Source organism: Lepisma saccharinum, chromosome 6, assembly GCF_977018435.1.
Source record: "Lepisma saccharinum chromosome 6, izLepSacc3.1, whole genome shotgun sequence".
In the NCBI taxonomy this organism is placed as follows: domain Eukaryota; kingdom Metazoa; phylum Arthropoda; class Insecta; order Zygentoma; family Lepismatidae; genus Lepisma; species Lepisma saccharinum.
This window is the reverse complement of record NC_139234.1, coordinates 56,444,798-56,468,643: the sequence shown is the minus strand read 5'-3', so window position 1 is coordinate 56,468,643 and position 23,846 is coordinate 56,444,798. Positions and strand designations below refer to the sequence as shown.

The window sequence follows — 23,846 nt, the reverse complement described above, 5'->3', positions numbered from 1 at the left end:
GGACGGTTGACAAATATTTCGGCAAACACATATCTTCGTAATAAATGTTCAATAAACAGGAAACCAAATAAAAAAACCCACTGAGCCCACGTGTTTGGCTGCACAAATCATTCTCTTGTTATCGGGCTATGAACGTGAGTGCTTTTGAAACCTTGTCATGAGAAGAATGAGTCTTTTGTAATGGTATCTCTTCGGCCAGGAGAAATTCGTGACTTGTTGGAGGAGGGGTTTGACACGGGGGATGAAACAGAAGTTGAAGATATACAGGGTGGTTCAGAAGATGATATACAGGGTGTGCCAGATGATGAACGAGAAGAACCGGAAGAGGAAGGGGGAAGATGAAGAAGAATTAGAGGAGAATGAAGATAGTGGTGATGCGAGTGCAGTGCAGTGGGAAGAAGTGAAAGGAGGGGGGGGGGGGGTGTTCTTCCTTTCTCTGGACAGCCAGGTGTAAGAGTACATGCCCTTGCGAACAATCCTACTCCATTTCAAGCTGTCAGTTCAGATCGATGGGCAAATTTCTGATGGAGTTTCCAGTCAGTTGTGATAAACATTCTCCTTGACCTTGAGTTTTCTTCTTTTTTAAAAAAAAATCTATTTGTATTATCTTTTTGATACTATGTATTCGCCATCACATAACTTGGGGCAATCAGCGACAAGTGGTGGTTTGCCCAGATTGATGAGTGCTACCGGATGGGAGCTAGCCAAACTTTTAATAATAATAATAAAAAAAAATTGAAATTCCTCTGTCTGTTGCTTCCAAAAATGGGTTCACATCGACATTTTTACCTTACCGAGCGAAAGCTTTGGAAATTCTGAATAAAACGAGCCCCCATTGGCATTTATTGTGTTATTACAACTTTTTTTTTTTAAACAAAACATTTTCCAACATGTTACATTTTGCTTAAAATGAGCCCAGTCCTTGGGGAATTTCCATGCATGACGAATAATTCATCATCTGCCTTGAAAGGGTTAAATCCTATTAATTTCGAAGATCAACTGTCTTCATTCACAAAAGGGTGCAAATTGTGCAGTGCGGAAGTGCGAAATTTTCTAAATTTAATGTAAGTAATTTTAAACCACGTTTACCACATCCATCATGAATATATTGATGAAGTATAATAAGTGAAGTTAGACAGGAGCCTCTTCTCTAACTACACTCATTATACTTCATCATCTCTAACTTCACTCATTATACTTAATTAATATATATATTAAGAGTACCAAGTTTATGATCTCTATATGCATAGATGCAACTCCCCCTTTTTTAATTACTTTTGTATTATTATGTTTTTTGTCATAGATATGATACCCTAATATTTAAGATTTTAACATTGTAATCAAGGAGTCCTGGGTTCGATACCCGGTGGAGGCACAAGTGGTTCGGATCCTACTTTAAACTGTAGGTCCAGTCCCGATTAGCCTTACTGTGCATAAAGTGGACTTAAAACACCAAATCAATCAATCAAAAACCTTTGCAATATACACTGTGTGGCCACTGAATTATGACCACCCACCTAGTAGTGTGTTGGACCATCTTTTGCTTTTATGACAGCAGATATCCTACATGGCATGGATTCCACAATATGTCTGGACTAGTCCACAGGTATTGATAGCCATGCTGAGTCTGGGATTGACGTGATTGATGTCTCCTAGCATCTAATGTGTCACTCGATATAATCCCAAATATGTTCTATCGGATTTTAATCGGCGAATTCGGAGGTCATACCATGTGTTGGAAGTCAGATGAGCGTTCCTCAAACCAATCCTGAACCACGCGTGCCCGATGACATGTTTCATTATCGTCCGAACCATCAGGGAAAGTATGCAACATAGTGGGATGTACTGTGTCTGCAAGGAGATGATGATATGACTACACAGTGCAACGGTCCAAGTTTTTGCCATGTGAATATTCCTCCAGCGACCTGCACGATTGAAGAACACTTTCATGTTGTTTACGCCAAACTCTCACACGACCATCCATGGAATGTACTAAAAATCTAGACTCGTCGGACCAATACACCTTCTTCCAGTCTTCCATGGCCCAATTTGTATGTTCTTTGCACCACATGCGTTTATGCTCTCGTGTCAGAAGTGGGTGGCGATGGGGTCATCTGCTGGCGTACCCCATATGTGACAGTGTGTGACGAATAGTCCTGGTAGATACTGTCTCTGGTTGATTTGTGTTGTATTCAGGTGTCAGTGTTGCACTGTGGTGCGTCTGTTGGCTTGGATGAGCTGTTGTATCCTCTGCTCACCTCTAGCATCAATCTTCTGCTGCCCCATAGAGTTCTGCCACTGGGACTCCATTTGACCGTGTTGATGCCAATCTTGAACACCCCTCCATAGCAGCAGTTTGGGAAATGGGTGCATCTTCTAGCCCCGAAGATCTGACCTTTGGCAAACTCTGTCAGGTTCTTCCATTTCCCCATTTCGAACCACACTACTTATTGAACTCGTGATCAGTGGCGAAGCGTGACATCTTTACGTAGTCATCGCAAGATTTGCCAAACGTCAGGGTCGATTTTTCAACGGAGAAGGGGGGGGGGGGCATAATATTTCTCTGCGATAAACGCCAAGGTCGCTGCCAATTCAATGTAAAAGCTCATACCACAGACCTTACGACTACAAAAGACACATAATTCTATCCCATACGACGAGAATTATTAAATATGATGGAAACTGAAATGCAAACACCTCAATTGTAGCGTTTAAAGATAAGAAGAACCTTTATGGTTTGCAGCCAATTGTTGTTTTGATAATGAAAAGCAGATTCATATCGTTCAATGTGTGCAGTGGATATAGCAGACATTCGAGTGGTGTGCCCAGGATTTTCACAGAGGGGGGGGGGGGTTAATGTGTATTTTTTAGTAGTCATTCCTGAAGTCCTCATTTTGCCATCTCTTCCTTCCTTTTCTTTCTAGTTTTTTTTTTTCAAAGAATATTGAGCCTAAGCAGAATTATGATTCTCACCACCCCTCCTTGAGCATGCCACTGGACACTCTGAAGAATCTTGATGACTGCAGACAAACCCTGCCGTGGCTGTAAACCTGTGGATGGGGGCTGAAAAAAGGGCCTGTTATGACCCAGACCTTCAAGAGTGGGGTAAAGTACAGGTCGTTGGACCTGTCTGCTTGTTCGGAAGCGTTCGGCTGTTCTCGGACCAGAGAGATTCACACCATTCTGCGATGAGCTGGGCTGATGAACACCATTGCCTTCAATAGGAAACTTGGTGGGTGGGTTCGGCGCGAGGGGTAGTACTGGGGCCTCATTTCGATGCGCTTAGATTAGCAAATCTCTTGCATATTTCTAACTGTTTCATGCTGTCACTTGGCTTATTTCGCACAAATATTTGAGTATTCTGACTTATTATTTTTACTGCTTCTCTAAAATGTATAAAATGCAATATTTTTATTATTTTGCTTGGTCATCGTCGCATCTCCCGATGACTGGATGCCTCGCCTCTGCTCGTGATACAGTATTTCTGAACAACACATTGGCTAGCAGCATCCTCTCGCCAAACACGACGTCAACAAATGACTTTCATTGCGCACAGTGGTGGTCATAATTCAGTGGCCACATGGTGTATATATTTTTTTTTAAATGGTGAATTAACAAGGCAAACTCATGTTAATTTCATCATAATAGGTCAGTGTGTCAGAGGTAGATTTGTTAGTTGATTACCATTTATAATGTATTAATAACATATATGTGTACTGGAGTGAATTACTGTTATGCATGGAAATATTTTCACTCTGGGAAAGGCATTTCACTATTGAAACATTGAGTACTTACAGGTTAATGGAAGAAGGATGTCTGAATCAGCTTGGTGTTGTTGTGGTTGATGAACTTCATTTATTGGGTGATCCTCATCGTGGGTACCTTCTGGAATTGCTGCTGACAAAAATCCAGTATATGTGTCTGAAGTAAGATTGCTTTACCTTTCTCTAATATTTAATTGATTGTGAACAACAAAGTACAAAACATGTTCCATAAAATTCTGTAGACGTTCAGTTGTAGAAATTGAATGAAGAATTCAATTTCATACTGAAACATTCCAACCAACGTCGTTGCCAAGAATTCAATGGAACAAGGTTTATTGTGAAGGGAGTCTGAAAAGTCACGCATCATTTGCAAAATGGTCACTTTAACAAAGTTATTTTGTTAGACTAGTGGGATACTATGTTTCTGGATTGGTCACAGAGGACCCGTTGAATAGGCCCTTGAATCCATTTGGATGTTGGGTATCTAAAATTCCAGTAAAGTGTGAAGTTTTGTGATAATGGTCTACTTCTGCACCATGATCGAGGACAAATGCTATGCCATAGCTCCAGATTATGTTCTCCGTGTGCTCAACAAACTGATTCTGCCTACAGATTTGTGTGGAACAGATAATGTAATTTGGTCTGTGGTGCAAGGCTTTTCAGATGCCTTGTAGTATTTCTGTGCACAGGTATTGCAGCAGGATTGAAAAATGAGGTGAAGTATAGGCTGGCTTGTTAGCTTGGTGGTAGAGCAATTGCACACTATTTCAGAGATCCTGATGTAAGTCCTGTTGGAGCCAGCTTTTTTTCTTCACCAAATATAGGGTCCGGCAATATATATCTACCATTTTAATATGTTCCCTGTAGTAACATAATACAGCTAATGTAAAGCAAGATAGTGGTAATTGATAGATAACATAATGCCATTTGTAAGACAATAACACAACACTGTTTACTACATCATATATTTTGAAATTCATATCAGGTAAGTACCCCCCTCATTCCGTATTGTGCTTACACTCATGGAGTCGACGAAGAAAATTATTGATTACAGACACCAGCATTGAGTGGAATTGACTGCACTTCTTCCCTACTTCTTCTCATCAAGGTCTCTAAGTTAGGGATACATGTTCAAAAACTCGGCTTTTGAGGTACCCCCAGAGAAAGAAATTGCAGGCAGTCAGTGTGTGCTGTGCTGCTACCATACAATGTACCGTGCATTACTTTTAAAATGCGCCTCTACCACAAAAACAGGGTGTTCAGGGTCCAACGCTCCATTGCTACAGAAATAGCATCCCTCATGCTTTTACCTAGCATGCTGGATTTCATCCCTACTGCGGGGCCGTAGGGAAATCCCACCTTTGAAAGTGGTAGATATATATTGTCACACCCTGTATTTACAATTAAATGCACTGTTCAAAAGAATGTAAAAAAAGAAAGGAATCATTTCTGTAAGGAACTGAAAGAACCATAAGTGAAAAATTTAGTGAAATTGTAGAAGGAAAGTCCCGCACCATGGCCGTGCAGTCTAAGGCATCATGCTTTGGTCTCCAACTATGGAATGCTCACAGTCTCCTTCTGAAATTTTATCCAGTGTATTGGAACGATGTCCACACACCGGAGGAAATTGGGGAACTACGAATGAGTAGCATAACACAGTCATATAAACCTACCACAATGATGGGGGGTTCGTCATGCTGACCACATGTCACCCCATAACTGTTTGGATGATCACCCACCTCGGCAGGTAGGAGTGAGGCTTACGGGTTATTATTATAGAAGGAAGGAAATCACACAGAGAAATGAATCCCTTATAATCTCAGTAACAACACAGGAGAACAAATATTATTGACTTCTCTTCTGAGCAGTGTATATTACTAAAACATATGGATTTAAATTGACAATTTCTTTTATGTGAACTGTACTTAAGTACTACAGTTTTAATTTCATAATTATATGTTTTAGGGAAGAGAAGGTGCAAATACAGATCATTGGTATGTCTGCAACACTGCCAAACTTGAATCTCCTAGCTGACTGGCTCCATGCAGATCTTTATAAAACCTCATTTCGTCCCGTGCCATTAAAAGAATATGTGAAAGTAGATGCATCTGTGTATGATGTTGATATGAAAAAGGTCTATGATATTCAGCCAGAAATTAAAATAAAGGTAGGAGAAAAAGAATCATAATCCTAGAGATAAAACTTGTGTTAAATTCATTCTTGTAGTATTTTACAGTGACACTGGGACTGAATTTTTAGAATTACTTCTTCAAAGATATAGTGACAGATATAGAGCCAGTCATTCACTGAAAAATCAGAATCAGAACTCTATTGTAGGGCTTGATTTGAATTTAGCATGGTTGGTGATAATTATAATATGTACAAACCAGGTTGACTTTTATCTCAGCACTTTGTTTCCCCCAAGATGAGAGCGATTTTAGCACTAAAAAACCCAGTAGCCTGTCCAGAACTGAACTGATTGATATCTCAAGAGAATGTATCCCATCATTAGTATCATATTTATTTAATTGCATTAATTCATGTTTATTCTGGTGCTTGTCTGTTTCAAATGTGCTTGTACTTTCTGTTTTTGCCATAAGTTTTTAATTCTAAGTAATTTCATTCATCTGTTCCAAAATATTTCTGCTATACCCAATGGTAAACTGGACAGTTAGACAAAAATAATAAATAATTTAACCATGCAGGCGGATGCTGATCATGTGGTCTACATATGCTTGGAAACAATTACACAAGGTCATTCGATTTTAATATTTTGCCCATCAAAAACTCGATGCGAGAAGCTTGCTGAAATTATATCCAAGGAATTTTGCAGCATAGGTAAGTTCAGGAATCTGCTTGAGTATTATTAATGTTACAATAATACAAAATGAAGTGTACTTGCAGTGGTTAATTTTTGTTCTGAAACTTTTTATGCATTTATTAACAGTATTAACAAATGAAGTTTCAGCCTAAATGTACAATTTACATTAACAGTAGCAGGTTTATTATTACTGTAGCAAAGTGGATATTCTGCTAAAATGAAAGTGAAATATAATTATTCCATGCAACAAAGAGACAGAAATGTTAAACTTAGAGTTCGTTTGTTGTAATGACCTATGTAAATTGATTTAGATTTAGATTACTATACATAGAAAGATGTCAAAGAATCTGTGTGTATAGCAACCATTTAATGTTTTAAGTAATTATTGGGAAGGTATATCATATTTTTATGAATTTTAACAGACTGCAACACGGGGATTGACCAACCGTGGATATCCTTCCACCCTGGTCACCAAACAAATATCCCGAGCTGCTTCATACACTCCCACCAAGAAACCTGCCACCAATCCCCCTGCACTTGTCACCCAACATCACCCCCACCTCAACAAAATGAGACACACACTACGTTCCCTCCTTCCCATCCTGCACAGTGATCCTGACACCAGAAATATCTTCCCCGACAAGCCCAGAGTTGTCTTCAAACGCCCTCCCAATCTCCAAAACATCCTGGTCCACCACAATCCACCTACTCACAATCAACTCGCACCTGCCCACAAATGCAACCGCCCAAGGTGCAAAACCTGCCCCATATTTGTCACTTCCCGCACCCTCCAGATCCACACTGCCACCGGCAAATTCACCCTCTACCCCAAAGGAACCTGCAACAGCTCTAACCTAATTTATATCCTCACGTGCAACATCTGTGGGAGCTTCTACCTGGGGGAAACATCCACAGCCCTGAACCTCCGCATTAACAACCACCGCTCCTCTACCCAAAACCTGGACTTTGCTGTTGCCACTCTCACCAATCACCACAATATTCCTTTTAATGACTGCTTCCAGGTAGCGATCGTCCACTCCTTGCCCCAATCCACCAACACCTCAATACGTAGAAGATGGGAGAGGGCCTACATATCGACCATGAATGCAACCACACCTCCAGTCCTGAACAAGGCCACCCAGTAATGCGCCTCATCCCCTATCCTCACCCTCACCACCACCTTTTCCCAACCAACCCCCCCCTCCCACCACTCACAGTTTTCGACAAGCCAGGCGAAAGAACCATATATTTTTTTTTCTGGTACTGTCAACACTTTCTTTTTCCTTCGGGACCTGGCAACACTGCAGGTCATGCTTACTCTTCCCTCTAGTCACTTAGTTATACAATGTCCCTCTACTCCTGAAGATGTGACATACCATCACGAAAATTCAAATTTTTTCTATGTCCGGTGAGTGTTTCCTCTCCTCTTTCACTTTTTATTTAGCCTTTGTGGCCCTCCTTCCTTTTATCCTCTATATATATTTATATATATATATAAATATACATATATATCAACAAAGATGTAGATAGCGTTGCATGGGTACCTCCTGGCCACGTGACCCCTCACCGCAGACACATGACCTTGGCAGTGACGTGGTGTGAGTGTGCCAGCCAGCATGTAAGTTAAGAGCATGTCAAGATGGGTCAAGCAATGCTAATTAACAAAAGTCAAACCAAAGGAATACTAGAAAAATAGAAAAATCTCATAATTCGAACTTTATTAAGAAACTATTGAATTTACAACAAAATGTGTAATAAACTTTGTTTTAGATAAAAAGTATTCTTTAAAATGAGACTTGTTTCATTACAATCCGTTTAGTAATTTCTGAGATATTCAACTTCTTCTGGGCAGCCATTTTGACGATGACACTGCACGTGATGTAATCATTTCTAAGGTTGTTTCCCTGCTAATTTATAGTCTTTAATATGCATTTAGTCAACTCGCAAAGTTTGATGCTAGTATCCGGAAGTGAAATATTTTTAGGTTAATTTGCACTTGTTCCCTGCACCAAGCTTCTCTTTTCCCACTATGAAAAATGCAGACTTGACGAGTTGAACCTGGATCTCTGGCTCAGTTAGTAGAGCAGTGACACTCAATACCCAAGGCCCAGTTTGAGTCCTGGTCAAGCCTGAATCTTTTGCTTAAGTTTCCGTATTATAACAAAACATTTTTATTCTAAAATGAAGTACAGTAAAACCTCGTTAATCCGGACTAATGGGGGAGATAAGTTGACCTGTTTAACGAAAGTCTGGATTAACTGAAATAACCTAAAAGAACAGTAGAAAGTGCATTAAAACTCCGTTTATAGCAACAAAACACGTTTATTATCGTGTATTTAAAGGGCATAGGCCTAAATACACTACACAGTACAGTACAAAGTCTGCGGGAAACAGAATTTCATCAGTGGTTGACTGCCCTTTCTTTGGGAAGTTCTCTTGTTAACTTCTAACCACATTTAAAAACTTTGCATTCTTTTTTTTTTTTTGCCTGTCCAGATTTAGCGAAGTCCGGCTTATCAGGGTCCAGATTAACGAGATTTTACTGTACTCAGTTATTCAGGAGACTGGTTGTTCCAAAGTTGTATTAATTTCGGAGTCCACTGCTACCATCCTCATGGGAACTTGTTGTAGTGTTGCTTGGCGAGCTTGTAAAGCAACTTGTAGTTTCCAACAGGATGGTAGCAGTAGCCACCAAAATTATTAAATTTCATTAAAAAAAAATATCACCCGCCCTGAAACATGAGTAACAAGAGGGAACAACACCACAAGTGACATCTAGTGAACCAACCTGAAAATGAGTACACCAACTATGATCTACTGTAAATCTACCACAATTTGTGTAACTAGCAGTTTATAGATTGTCGCTCAATCCAAAACTATCAGTCTTTTTTATGAATGGTGGTTTGGAGTCACCAAAATTAATAAGAAATAAGTACGTGGGTTAAGTCATAAGTCATGGCAACTAATTTTTTTCTCACGAACAGGGGACAATACGAAAAATCTAAAATATATGTTTGAAAGTGTACGAGGGTCACTATTTATATTTTGAGCCTTGGCAACACTGATTGAAGTTAGGCGCGATTTGACGTTTGCACGGAATCGTCTGGCATTATTGACCATAAGGTACTTCAAATGTTTTGTCAATAGCTTCATTTGTATTGTTTATGTTGCCTTGGAGATTGCGCGACAACAATAAAATGGAATTAACTCGTGAACATTTTCGTGCGATGATTTTTTACGATTTTCGACGTGGATTATCAAGACAAGAGTGCATCGATCAACTTACTTCCACATTTGGCGATGAAGCCCCATCCTTTGCCACTGTGAAACGCTGGTATAACGAATTTAATCGTGGCCGCCATTCGCTCACCGACGAGATTTGCGAAGGTCGTCCAAAATCAGTTGTTGTTCAAGAAAACATTGATGCTGTGCAAAACCTAATACTGCAAGATCGTCACGTGACATACTGTGAGATTGAGGCAACCATAGGCATTAGTTCCACCAGCATATATAAAATATTACATGATCATTTAGCTGTGAGAAAGGTATGTTCTTGTTGGATCCCACACAATTTGACAAAAACTCAAAAAGACGCTCGCGTCAATTGGTGCAAACAAATGCTCAATAAATACAATCGTGGTGCTTCAAAAGACGTATATAAGATTGTAACAGGTTACGAATCATGGATATATGCTTATGAGCCGGAACGTAAACAGCAGTCGACTGTATGGGTGTTTCAAGATGAACCCAATCCAACAAAAGTTGTTCGCGCTCAAAGCACATCAAAACAAATGGTCGCCTGTTTCTTCGGGAAAACTGGTCATGTGGCAACTGTGCCTTTAGAGGAACGTAGAACGGTCAACTCTGAATGGTACACAACAATTTGTTTGCCAGAGGTCTTCGGTCAAATACGGAAAAGAAACAAACGCCGTCGGATCATTCTTCATCAAGACAATGCTAGCTGTCACACTTCTCCTCTAACAACCGACTTTATGAACAGTCAAAAAATCGAATTGATGGGTCATCCGCCGTACAGTCCTGATTTGGCACCCAATGACTTCTTCTTGTTCCCGAATGTCAAGAATAAATTGCGTGGACAACGATTTTCGTCGGCGGAAGACGCCGTTGATGCGTTCCAAAACCATATTATGGAGGTGTCTCAAGAAGATTGGAAAAACTGCTTTGACAAATGGTTTGAACGAATGCAAAAGTGTATTGACCATAAACGAGAATACTTCGAAAAACAATAAAGCAGTTTTCAATGCCAAATTCCTGTTTTTTCATTGTTAGGCTCAAAATATAAATAGTGACCCTCGTATGGCATGTACTTTCGAAAGAAGCCACCAGATGGTGTATGTGAACAACGGTGGGGTAGTAAGCATGCACCCAAGTTCAGTCGGTGAGTGACAGCGTTCGAGAATGGAGGTCATGAAGCAGGAGCAACGTTCGTACATTAAAATGGCAATTCTCTGTGGCAGAAATGCACGGGAATGCCATACAGAACTACGGGAGCTCTGGGTTTGCATGCCATACCCTATTGAACAGTGGCAAGGTGGGTGGAGGCCTTCAAACGGGGCAGTGTGTCAAGTGCCGATCTGCTTCATAATAAAACACTGTTGTCCAATATCCTGTGTTCTGCCTCTTCCCTACGACAGTCTCCTGCATCCAGACTTCATCTGGTGGCTTCATTGAAAGGTACATTCCATACACTTTCAAACGTACATCTTAGATTTTTCGTGTTGTCCCCTGTTTGCGAGGAAAAAAAATAGTTGCCATGACTTATGACGTAACCCTCGTATATTTTATAAGTGACACATGTTCGGTATTTATTTATATTAGTACTACAAACTTCATTTTGAGTTGTTCAATCACCATTTTTTTCAAGAGTTTGTAGTCTCATTTTGGAAATAAGTTTATTAATGTGTGTGTGAAGTATAGTCAAGCTTTGCAGTGAAAGTTATCAGGTTCTTTTGCTAACCTGTACAAAATGTTACGTACTTCTCATGCATGAATAAATTTCATATTGCATATTTTTTTAATGTGGTTTTGTACAGGTAATCAGGCAGCTTCCAATGGTCCTGAATCACCTGATAAAATCGAGTGGAAGCTGAGACAGCAACTAAATTCTAATTTGATTGCTGAGGTCCTTGAGCAGCTGCGAAGATGTCCTGTCGGCCTAGATTCTGTCCTGGCAAAATGTGTGTCTTTTGGAGTTGCTTTTCATCATGCAGGTAAATAAGGCGCTTCCTTAAATCAGTATAATCAAAAGTAAAATATATATTCTATTATCTTTCATGGCAAGAGTCTGTGTGATTGCACTAATTAATTCTTACTGATATCAATACATCTGTATAGTTAGGACTTTCTAAACACAACCAACATTTGTACAGAAAGTAATATGGATTGTTTTCACCTCTAGGTCTAACATTAGATGAACGAGATATCATTGAAGGTTCTTTTCGTCAAGGAATCTTGAGGGTTTTAGTTGCAACATCAACACTATCATCTGGAGTTAACTTACCTGCTCGAAGAGTAATTATTCGATCACCACTCTTCTTTGGCAGCCCTTTGGATACACTAACCTATCGGCAAATGGTTGGCCGAGCTGGCAGGATGGGTGTTGATACTGCAGGTATGAAGAAATAAATATATTTAAAAATAAACTCTCTATATTCTGAATCAAATTTTGTAGGTTACAGTATATGGAAAATGTTGACATTGTGTTTTGAGAGAACCCAAGAAATTTTTAAGTGTCACAGGAATAACATGAATGGCAATTGAAATTATTAGACTTGGATTAGCCAGTGTTTTTTAAAAAATATTTTGAAATATTAGATAACTTTTTGTAATTTTTTGAAAGATGAAAAATTATTTAGGAATGTGTACAAACTGATATGTTTTTTCTTTTGTTTTACAGGTGAAAGTTTCCTTATTTGCCAAAAAGGGGAAAAGCATGTTGCCCAAAAACTTGTACAATCTGAGCTTCAAATAATTGAAAGTTGTTTAGGCTATGGCCATGGTGGTAAATTATCTTCTAGTTTGAAGCGTGCTATTCTGGAGGTAAATTATTTTTTTAAAAAAATATATGTTGACATGTTTTTAATGTGGTATATTGAGCCTACTTTGTGGACATTTGAAGATAAAATTGTTTCAAGCTCATCCTAATGTTAATCCATCAGCAAGTTATTCAACTTGTTATATTTTGCAAAAACAGCATGTATTCACATGATCAATAATTAAACAAGCCATCCTCCATGGCTGACTGTGTAGTATAACATCCTACAGAGCCAGGGGTCCTGGGTTTGAATCCTGGTAAGGCATACAGTGTCATGGTGTCTGTTCCATGATCTGTTTCATTATTCATTCCAATCATTTTGATTAACCCATAAAGTAGAAAAATTACAGAAATTAACCAAATAGACATAGCAAAATGGAAGTATTGGACACGTAGAAAAACAAACAATTTAAAATTCCTTCTGTTTGTCCATATTGCCACAGTGTTCATTTTATGAACTTGGATTTTTTATATATATATATACACACTGCTTTCCAAAAGTTAAGCACGCAGTGGAAATTTTCGAAAGCATATTTCAATTTGAGTGGCTGAAAATTGCTGCAGATGTAAATGTCAGTTTTTACGTGTAGCTTCCTTTTTGTAAGTAGAGAGTGTATCATCTGTACCTAGGTGCTTAATCTGTGCACTTGAAATAGCACAAAAGTGAGAATTTCGTGCAAGAATCATCACACTTTCGTTAAAGATGCCGGCATTCCGAAGGGTTTGAGGTGCATTTAAAAGCTGATATGAAGTGTTTATAACTTTTGTAGGATTATTTTTTATAATATTCATGTTTCTATGACAGATAGTGAGCGTTGGCATACTGTCGGGCGCATTGAAGCAGGACAGTCAATCAAAGATGTTGCTATTTTCTTGCATTGATCATTCGGTAATTTCTCGATTATGGAAACAAGTCAAACAGTTGTCCAGAGACCTGTGCCCGGTCATCCAAAGGTTACCGCCCCCTTTGATGATCGATATATTGCTATAGTAGCAAGTCGAATCGACGAGCGACCTCCACAACTGTTACATCCATGGTTGCAGCGGCACTTGGTAAGACAATATCTGCCAGTACTGTGTGCCGAAGACTCCACATGAAGGGATTGTATGCCCGATTACCACGTGTTTGTGTTGCACTAATCATCCAAGCCAGAGGGGCAAGATTAAAGTGGTGTCGTCAACATGCCAATTGGACTGGTGCAACGTCCTGTTCACGGACGAGTCCAGATTTGCCCTGGAATCAGATGATAAGCGTGTAAGGGTCTCAAGAGAACGAGGCACATGCAATCAGGCCAAGAACATCATCGAACATCACACATTCAAAGGTCGCAGCATCATGGTGTGGGCTGGAATTTCAATGGGATATCGCACCAAGCTGCACATCTTTAAAGGCGGTTCTGTGATGACTGCACGGTATCAGGATGAAGTCCTATACCCCATTGTGAGACTATGCTGCAGCAGTTGGTCCTGATTTCCTCCTTATGGACGATAATGCCCGTCCCCATTGAGTCAACATCGTTGACGGTTACCTGGAAAGTGAGTGCATTTCTCGTATGGAGTGGCTGGCCTATTCCCCCGACTTTAATCCCATTGAAAACCTTTGAGATGCTCTCTAGTGTGCTGTCTCTGCATGTTTACCTCCTCCAGCCAGACTCAGGGAGTTGGAAACTGCCCTAATGGAGGAATGGCCATTGCTCGCATCTGCGATGGTTGATCACCTCATTGAAAGCATGGAAAATCGTTGTAAAGTTTGTGTGAAGATCCAGGGTGATCAGTTACCATATTAATGTAAGTTTTGTTTTGGTCACATACCATTTTACTGTAAGTTTTGTTTAGTTTGTTTGCCTTTAAACATCATTATGTTAATGACCCAAATGTGATGTCATCATATAACTTACGAAAAGTAAATATTTTTTTCATCTTTGTACACAAGTCTTGTTTTCTTTAGTGCATAAACACATTTGCTACCTTCATGTGCAATTTTATGTTAATCAAAGCTTTACTTTTCCACTTTTGTTGATTTTACCATTGTGTGCTTAATTTTTGGAAGCGTGTTTATAAAGTCTGTCTCTCTCTTATCATTTTTATGTATGTTAACACATAATTCATGTGCTATAGTTTTGTAAGTTATTGTCTAAATGTGCAGTTTATTTTTGAAAGGTAAACCCATTGAAATCACCTGGTACACGGAGGTTAATGATTTAAATTCAAGGAACATTTGTAATTTTATATCTGATTGGTAGAATATGTCTTATTGTTATCAGTAAATTTGATATTATTATTTTATAGATGTGGAGAAAAAATTCATATCAGTCCATCTCATATGTAAACACAATACTCCTGTGGTATAATTTACTATATTCTTGGAGTTTAAAGAGTATATTAAAAATGACGGAAGAAAAGCTACATAGTTAGTCCCATCATAGGATATTGTTAAGCCTCTGCATATTGTTTCAATGTAGCTCTTGAAAACGATGCATGTTTGAAGCATTGAAACATTAAAAATGTATTAAAGTATGCCACAATTGGAACATTGTATTTATATAAATCAAATCAGTATTGATAAAAGAGATTATTTATTTGAAGTGGAGTGATGTAAAATTACAAATGTACCCTTAATGACCTAAATGATTTGTTTACTTCCTTAATTAACCAGAAAAAGAAACTTCATATTTATGCATTGACTTTAGAAAAACAAAGTTACATGAATTGTATATTTATATTTATTAAAAACAGTAACAAAAAGGAACAATTTTTGCTAAATTATAGGCTGCTTGTAAAAATAATTTAGAATGGGTCGATATGAAATTTTAACCGATACCAATAAAGTACAGATGTAAGATTTACCAATACTGATAACTGATATTCTACCAATCCAATATAAAATCCCAAATGATACATGAAGAACCTGAATGGTTCATCGACCTCTTTAATAAATGTGTGTTTCCAGGTGAATGCAATGAAAAAGATGATGTATATTTAGACATTTACTTTTTTAAAAGGTAGGGCATGTAGGTTATCCATAAAAATTATAACAAAATGGCAAAATTTTGTACTACATTACAAGATATTTATAGATATATTGGATCAGTATGGGTCCCGGGTTCGATCCCTGGCCGGTTCAAATCCGGGAACTTTTCTAACATTGGAAGCGGCCCCGGCGCCCACCCAGCGTCGAATAACATGGGTACCTGGGGGAAACCCTTGGGGGTAAAGGCGGTCAGGGGCATGGTGCTGATCACATCACCCCCACTCACGACTGGATCAAGAAAGTGGGGGCGTTACCCCCACACCCCCTATACGCCTTCATGGCGTGGTGCTAAGCACGGGAAAATTTACCTTTTTTTTATTTTTATTGGATCAGTGAAATAATTGGTAATTTTACCGATAAACCAATATGCTGATACTGATAGGATACCGATTAATCTGTCCCATCCCTAAAAAATATTGACAGGAAAATTATTCAAATTTTTTTTCAATTTGCTTGTTTCAATTTCGCTGCCACCAGTCTAGAACTGATTTATCTGTCCAATCCTTTCTATACATAAAAAACCAGTGTGACAAAATTATCACCATTTTTACTGATATATATTAATTTTATATAAACATGATAACATGTAAGCAGTATGAAAAAAAAAAAGAAGAAAAAACCTAACTGTTCGTTTCTTACATTTCACAAGGTAGTAGCTAGTGGCGTTGCATGTACTCCAGAAGAAGTTGAATGCTATACAAACTGCACCCTACTTGCCGCAACTATCCTAGAGAAAGAAAATAGTGAAATGAAGAGTGGATCATCTCAAGAAACTTATCTAACTAATCCTATTAAAGACTGCATACAATTTTTGGATGATAATGAATTTATAAGGTAATGGTTGTTATGACTTAGATAATATTTTGAATGTTCTTGTGTTCATTGGGTGTAAAATTTTACTGTTCAATGTAAATTTATTCTCATTAGTTTCTTCATTATCGATCAATAATTTATAGAAGCATCTAAGAACTTTGCTGTTGTGTAACTAATTACATTTGTGTACATAGAATTAAAGATCCAAGTTCCACATTGTGTTGCAAAATATAAATTCCCATATATTGATTTCAAATACACATGATTATCATTCATTTTCATCTTGGTGGAAAGGAGGGAGTACTTATTACATGCTGCATTGAATTCATCAAATTGGTTACGTGATATAGGTTCTCCACACCAAAAGGGTTAAAACAAGTAACCAATAGATTCTATGTTTTCCTCTATGGTGCACAAATTGGGGATAACTTAGATATACTTGTTTTTGAGTGCTTATGGAAACGTGTACATGTTTCTATGTTATTTGTTGAATGTTTTGTGCAAACGTTTGATATTTCAGTTCATAACATGCCCGCTTGAGGGCAGCAAAAGTGATATTTCTTTGTTCTTTCTCTGATATTCCTTGTGGTGTGTGTGCTGTGCAGTTTATCATTTGGTACAATGATTGACAAAGTTTCTCCAAGTGTTCGCAGCAGATACTTTCCCAGGATGATATTCAGCATTGTCTGGAGGAGGTTGTGAATGATTCTGGGTCTGAACTGAAGAAGAGAATATAGAAAGTGATATCATTCACTGAATATTTGGAAAAAATAGAGATAATGAACAAATTTTTTTTGTAGAGATTTTTTAATACTTTGTGATGGTAACACTGACAGTTGAAGAAAATTACATATAGTTTTTTGTAAGCTATATTGTAATGTGTAGTAATTTGTATTCATACACAAAATTTAAGGTCTGTACAGTACATAGTAACTGAGTAATAAAGAGAGAATAAAGGAAAAATAGATTTTTGAATTTGTGGAGGATGGCAACACTGATGCTTGAAGAAAATAATTTTGAATCTGAATTTTTTACTAAATTATGGGCTATAGAAATATCAGATCAGTAAACCTATCACCAGTTTTACTGATACACTGGTATGTGTATATTGTGCAATACCGATAGCTAACCGGGCCTCCCCGATGGTGCAGTGGTAGCGTCGTCGCCTTGTAATCAAGGGGTCCCGGGTTCGATACACGATGGAGGCACAAGTGGTTCAGATCCCACTTTAAACTGTAGGTCCAGTCCCAATTAGCCTTACTGTGCATAAAGTGGACTTAAAACAACAAATCAACCAATCAACCAACCGATATCTAACCATTTAATATGCCCCACCACTATTTCAGTGGATAACGTGCATTGTCCATCACAAGGCATAATACTGTATTTGTGACCCAATCAAATTGATGTTTTCTAAGTTCTGCTCTAAAATACTCACATTGTAACTAGTTAACAAGATATGTTATTGATGACTATCATTAGGTTTTCTGACATGTGTTTTTTTTTTTTTTAAAGGCTGCAGTCTGATGCAAAGGATGGTGACACCTGTATGCATTATGTTGCTACACAATTAGGGTTGGCATGTTTAGCTGCTTCTGTGTCACCAGATGTTGGACTTATACTGTTTCAAGAGCTACAGCGTGCAAGACAGTGTTTTGTTTTGGAAAATGAATTACATATCATTTATCAAGTAAGTCAGCTGGAAATTGAATTAACCGTCAGGCTATGGGAATAGTTATCTGTCGAAATGAGTTGACAGCATTATCGTGTTCCTTACAGTTTAATGTGTCACGTTCTGAAGCAATATATCTGGCTGTCATGTGGTGTGAATTATCAACATTGATAAAATGTTTTGGACAAATCTTGTAGTGTACTCAAAATCCACATGTGACAAACTTGAATCAGCTTTCTTGCAAAGTCAATGCAGATGGGCATACGACAAAATAGTATTCAGGTGACAATATATAGCTTATATTTGATTTTAATATCCCATATTCATAATTTATAAACATTCAAAATTGGTGTGACATAGAAATTGTATTACTCCTCCCCATAACAATTATCATCACTAGCTCAAAATGATTATACTGATTCTATGTAAGATTTTTATTCCTATTAATTCTACTTCTAGGGTTATATCACAAATGAATTCAAGGGTCACTAGAGTGAGCCAGCTGGATTAATATTTAATAATAACATTTCAGTTGCATTCAAAAAGTATTGAATACTTCAATGTAATTCACCAAGTAAGAAGCAAAGTGCAGTCAGCTTTGATCTCAATAATTGGTATTATAGAATAACCTTACTTATTTAACTGGACCACTATTCATAAAGAACTATTAAATCTTAAAAGGATTAAAAATCTAAAATAAAGAATATACTTTAACACTTCAATAATACAAAAGAATTAAAATAATCATTACCATGTGTACGAGTAACTGACACTATAATAGATAAACCAAGAGCCTCCTCACACACACACACACACATATTGTTATTTTTTAAGATGAAACTAGACATAGACAACAAATAATTATATTTACTGTGAGGGCAACCAACATGTTGAATATGCAACATGCATTCTAAATATTCTTTAAAGATTACAGATATAAATTTTGACTGATACCTACAGTAAACTATGTCTCCCCAATGGTATAGTGGTAATGTTGCCACCTTGTAATCAAGGGATCCCAGGTTCGATACCTGGTGGAGGCACATTGCACGGTGGTTTGATCCCACTTTAAACTGTAGGTCAGTCCCGATTAGCCTATATGTGGACTTAAAACAAAAACTCAACTCAACCTGCAGTAAACTAAAAAAGCAAACTCCATGTTCTGACAACTCATCGAGGGTTAAGGCATGCCAAACTGCTTTTCATTGGGTGTGTTGACTCCCAACATCACTGTTTTGTGGCTTTTTAGACTGAGGTCACTTCCATTGCTCTTAAGTAGCTCCCGGGATTGATCTGCAATGGAATCTAGAAGATTTCAGAGCACAATGAAATCAATCCCAGTACAGTTTGTGCCAAATGTGTGAAGTTTAAGCAAGAGTTCTTCAGTAGAGTATCTACATTAAATTATAGTGCACTGATGTGATCACATCACATGCATGGATTTAGTAATTTGTTTTAGAACACAAAGCAATGAAATTTGTTTTCACACTGATAAGAACAGTAAGAAATTTGTCACAGTTACAGACTATTCACACAATTTTTGGCAGTTTTACTTATATGCAATTATTGGTCAGTAGAGTAGGATGCATAAGTATTACTGTAAATTGCCCATCACCATTAATTTTGTTTTATTCAGTGTGAGGTTCGAGAAATGAAATGACATTGCAGGAAACAATCCTCTATACCCCAACAGGAAAGTATCATTTCTTAAAAATACATAAGATAGAAGAGAAAAATGATTGAAAATACTAATGGACAAGTTGCCTGGTAATATTTATGCATCTCACTGTACTTATAGACTAGTGATTAATCATCCCATTCCTTTTTATTATAATTATTATAGTTTAGAGTCGAAACAATATTTCTAGGTAACTCCATTGAATGTTGCTGATCAGTGGGATAAATTGGATTGGCTTCGGTATCTTTCTCTGTGGGAAGAGCTGTCGGCCAGCATGCGCCGTGTGGGTGAACTTGTTGGTGTGGAAGAGTTATTCATCATCAAAGCTATGAGGGGAACAGTGAACACTCATGTTCCGAAACAGGTAAGCATATTGTTGGTAGTGAAAGAAATAATTTTTAAATTTTGTGCTTGATGCCGCTTCATAGTCTGGAGGTATGCAATACAGAAGAATGAACATACCAAGGAAATATCAGGTTGATTAACCTTGTGTGGCACAGTTGTTATGTAATATGTAATATGTATATCATAACATTTTTGTATACTTTTCATTAGTTTCTTTGCCTTAAATATACAATTTGCATTTTCATCACCTCAGTGGTTGAGTGTCCTGAGTAGTTGAGGCACAATTTGACTGCTGATGATTGCAGGTTCAGGTATTGTCTTGTGTATGGATGTTCCCTTGTGTGTATCCTGCCATCACTTTCATCATCATCGTTGTAATTAAGCTAAAATGTTATGTAAAAATGGAACCATATATGTGGAAGATGAATTTTCATTTGATTCTCAACTTTGCTAAAAGTAACAGAAAAGCAAAGTAAAATAAAATCAATTAATCATTTGATTTTTCGTAGAACCATTATTGTTTCATGTCAATACTGATATTCTACACATTTAATTCAACCTCTTTACCAGATTGGTTAGCATAGCAGTCCCCTATGATGCCAGGAGTCCCAGATTCGAATCCCAGCTCGGCAATAGGTGTTCTCTGTGAGTGTCCCCTCATCAATTTAATCACATCATGACTCATCCTCATTGTCTTGGTAATACAATTCATAGTGTAAATAGAGTGGATGAATAATATCGTTACTAGTAATATTTCAGATATTTATAACATAGTAAATTGTAACTTTGAGAATCCAACTCAATAGTTTTTAAGTATTTTCCTGTAGTTTACGGTTATTACAAGCATAAGAAAACAGTTTTTCTTTGTGACGTTTCAAGAGAACACACCACTCCTTTCATCAGACATTTATTTTCATTTTCACTAAAGATACAGTTATAACAATGGTTAGTAATTTTTTAAACAAAAAGAATCCTTTATATAATGGATGTTGTCAATGTTACATTGTTGTAATATAGCAACTTAACTGTGTAAAAAGCAGTCTGTTTTATTTTTATTTCAGATTTTTTTAAAATTATGAATCCCAAATATCATCAGGTAATTCAAATTCATAATTGTTTTCACAAAGTCTCTTGATGTTTTCTGTTACATTAAATTTTAAAGATGGTGGCTTACTCCATTTGTGAAAAAGAAAACTCCATACTGGATCTATGTTACCATTTTCATTATTTAATTTATTCCAGTGTTCTTCTGCAATGAACGAAGCTTCCCAGATATTCAACTCTGTGTTTCCCGTTAATCTTTTTAAAACCCTTCTCTTTTTAATCAAATGCTTCTCTTCGATTATATGAGTTGACAAACCTGTTCTTGGGTTTAGATTTAATGTCCAAATCGTGTTCTCTTATTGCCATTTTCCTTGCTGTTTGTCCCACATAATCCTTTGAACATGAACAACTTATATTATATAATCCTGTGGTTTCCACATCTGGTAGAGAGTTTCTCATTTTGAATTCATTAAATGTACATTCCAAACTTCTTGGTGATTTAAAAACAATTTTGAAATTAAAACTTCTTAACATTTTTGCAATTTTATGTGAGAATCCCTTGTGGAATGGAATGCACACAAATTTCTTTTCAACAGATTTTTCATCTTTGTCTGTATTTCTCTTTTCCTTTAGTTTTCTTACGACTTGTTTTTTGATTTAGTTTATTCTGTTAGTGTGAAAGCCATTTTCTTTTGCTATATTAAAAAGCCTTTCTTCTTCATTTTTGATATCCTCATTATTAGAACATAGTCTTTGTGCTCTCAGGAAAAAAAATTAAAAATATGTTATCCATTGTTATACGCGAATGTTCTGAATTTGGCATGGATGTATTTTTCCCCCGCTAATTTTTTTCCTATGGACTGATGTTTGAATTGTTGAGTCAGTTGTCTTAATTTGCAGATCAAGGAAAGAAATTACATTGTTATTCATGGGTTCACAAGTGAATTTTATGCGACGATGTGATTCATTTAACAATTTAAATACATCCATGATGGTGTTCTCATTTTTAGCAATAATTAGCACATCATCTACATATCTGATGTAGATTTGATATCCGCACCTATCGCATTAACAATTGGAGATTCTATGTAATGAAGGAAAATGCTGGAGATGATTCCAGATACTGGGTTTCCCATTGATAGACCATTACTTTGCTGATAGATTTTGCCATCAAATATAAAGTAATTGTAATTTGCACATACAGTAAACCATCAAACCATTTCCCATGATTCTACTGGGTTAACCTTCATCTTAATAAGCCATCTGTGTAATGCATCTGTGGCACCTTCTATTGGGACACTAGGATATAAATTTTCAACATCAAAACTTGCAATACGATACTCATTATTCCAAACAATATTTTTTAGTTTCTGTTTCACTTCATATGCATTTTTAACACTGAATGGTGTTTGTTGTTTAATTATAGCAAGTCTTTCAACTAAATATTTGGATAGTTTGTATGCACGATTTGTGAAAGTTGCAATGATGGGTGGTATTGGAGTTCCCGGTTTGTGAGTTTTTGGTAGTCCAAAGGCAATCGGCAATCGGGGGAGGCTGGAAGGATCCCCCCTTCCCCTTGGGCATGCCACTGTGTAGGACTATTCACGAAGCAGCCTTCTTTTTAATGCAGCTATCTGCATACGAAATATTGCTTGTGTGTCCCTTACAATACAATAATCCTTCCCCCTTTCTTTCTGTAACTTGTTCAGGAATAAGCATACTGTTGACTAAAATGAAAACATGAACGCGGTAGTCCAGCTTTTCTTGTCTTCAACAAGTGCTTTATCTTTAAAACACGCAGAACATTCTATTCCGCCACCTGTGTGTTGGTGCCAGTCTGTCTGGAGGGAGGCTGCTACCAGCGCCAGTGATATATATGTCTAGCTCTTCCAAAGCAGTCCCTTGCTTATATCGTTTCTGACAGCAATGACTCATCCAACATAAAGGATGCAATTTTTCGTTCTTGTCTTGCCTTCTGATAAAACCTTAACTATTATATTAGGGATAACACAAGATTAATCCATTTGAACACTAGTGTCAGGATTTTTGAGGGAGGGGAGGGGGGTATGTACGTATACATTTCTTTTTTGCCTCCCTGATGGTGTCGCGGTAACGTCGTGGTTTTGTAATCAAGGGGTTCCGGGTTCGATACCCGGTGGAGGCACGTAGTGGTTTGGATCCCACTTTAAACTGTAGGTCCAGTCCCGATTAGCCTTCTGTTCATAAAGTGGACTTAAAATCTTTAGCGGACGGAGCCTTGCATGCCTGTATTCACGTTGAAGCCGGCACCTTTGCAACTGTGCGATTTTCAAACTTGCCGCTAGTACAAAAAAATCATAGCTCGAGAACTAATTGTAGAGAGAAGGAAATTGGTTTTGTTTTCTTCTTAAACACATGGCTTTTAGCAGAGGTAAAATTTATACATTGTGCCTCCCAATAATTTTGGTTAACAAAATTTCGAGGGAAGCACGACAAAATACTACTCTATGAGGATATGTAATGCTCGTGCTGCAACTTTGAAAAAATAATAAAATGGATTTCACGGCATTTGGAAATTTTGCGTAATTACGGAATTTCGCTTATAGCGTCGGTCCTATATGGACGCTGGATCTGCCAAATTTTG

General features: G+C 37.5%; 1 protein-coding gene across 2 annotated transcripts in view; it reads left to right on the top strand.

Annotated features, from left to right (window-relative positions):
- PolQ (DNA polymerase theta) overlaps positions 1 to 23,846 on the top strand; it is an 86,195-nt gene that overhangs the window by 10,183 nt on the left and 52,166 nt on the right. For both annotated transcript variants that reach the window (XM_083123968.1, XM_083123969.1), the window contains exons 6-14: positions 3,798 to 3,926; positions 5,730 to 5,931; positions 6,470 to 6,602; positions 11,640 to 11,816; positions 12,005 to 12,217; positions 12,503 to 12,645; positions 16,321 to 16,505; positions 18,000 to 18,174; positions 20,025 to 20,198. In XM_083123968.1, coding sequence (XP_082980094.1) covers positions 3,798 to 3,926; positions 5,730 to 5,931; positions 6,470 to 6,602; positions 11,640 to 11,816; positions 12,005 to 12,217; positions 12,503 to 12,645; positions 16,321 to 16,505; positions 18,000 to 18,174; positions 20,025 to 20,198 — 1,531 coding nt within the window. The remainder of the gene's footprint in view (positions 1 to 3,797; positions 3,927 to 5,729; positions 5,932 to 6,469; positions 6,603 to 11,639; positions 11,817 to 12,004; positions 12,218 to 12,502; positions 12,646 to 16,320; positions 16,506 to 17,999; positions 18,175 to 20,024; positions 20,199 to 23,846) is intronic.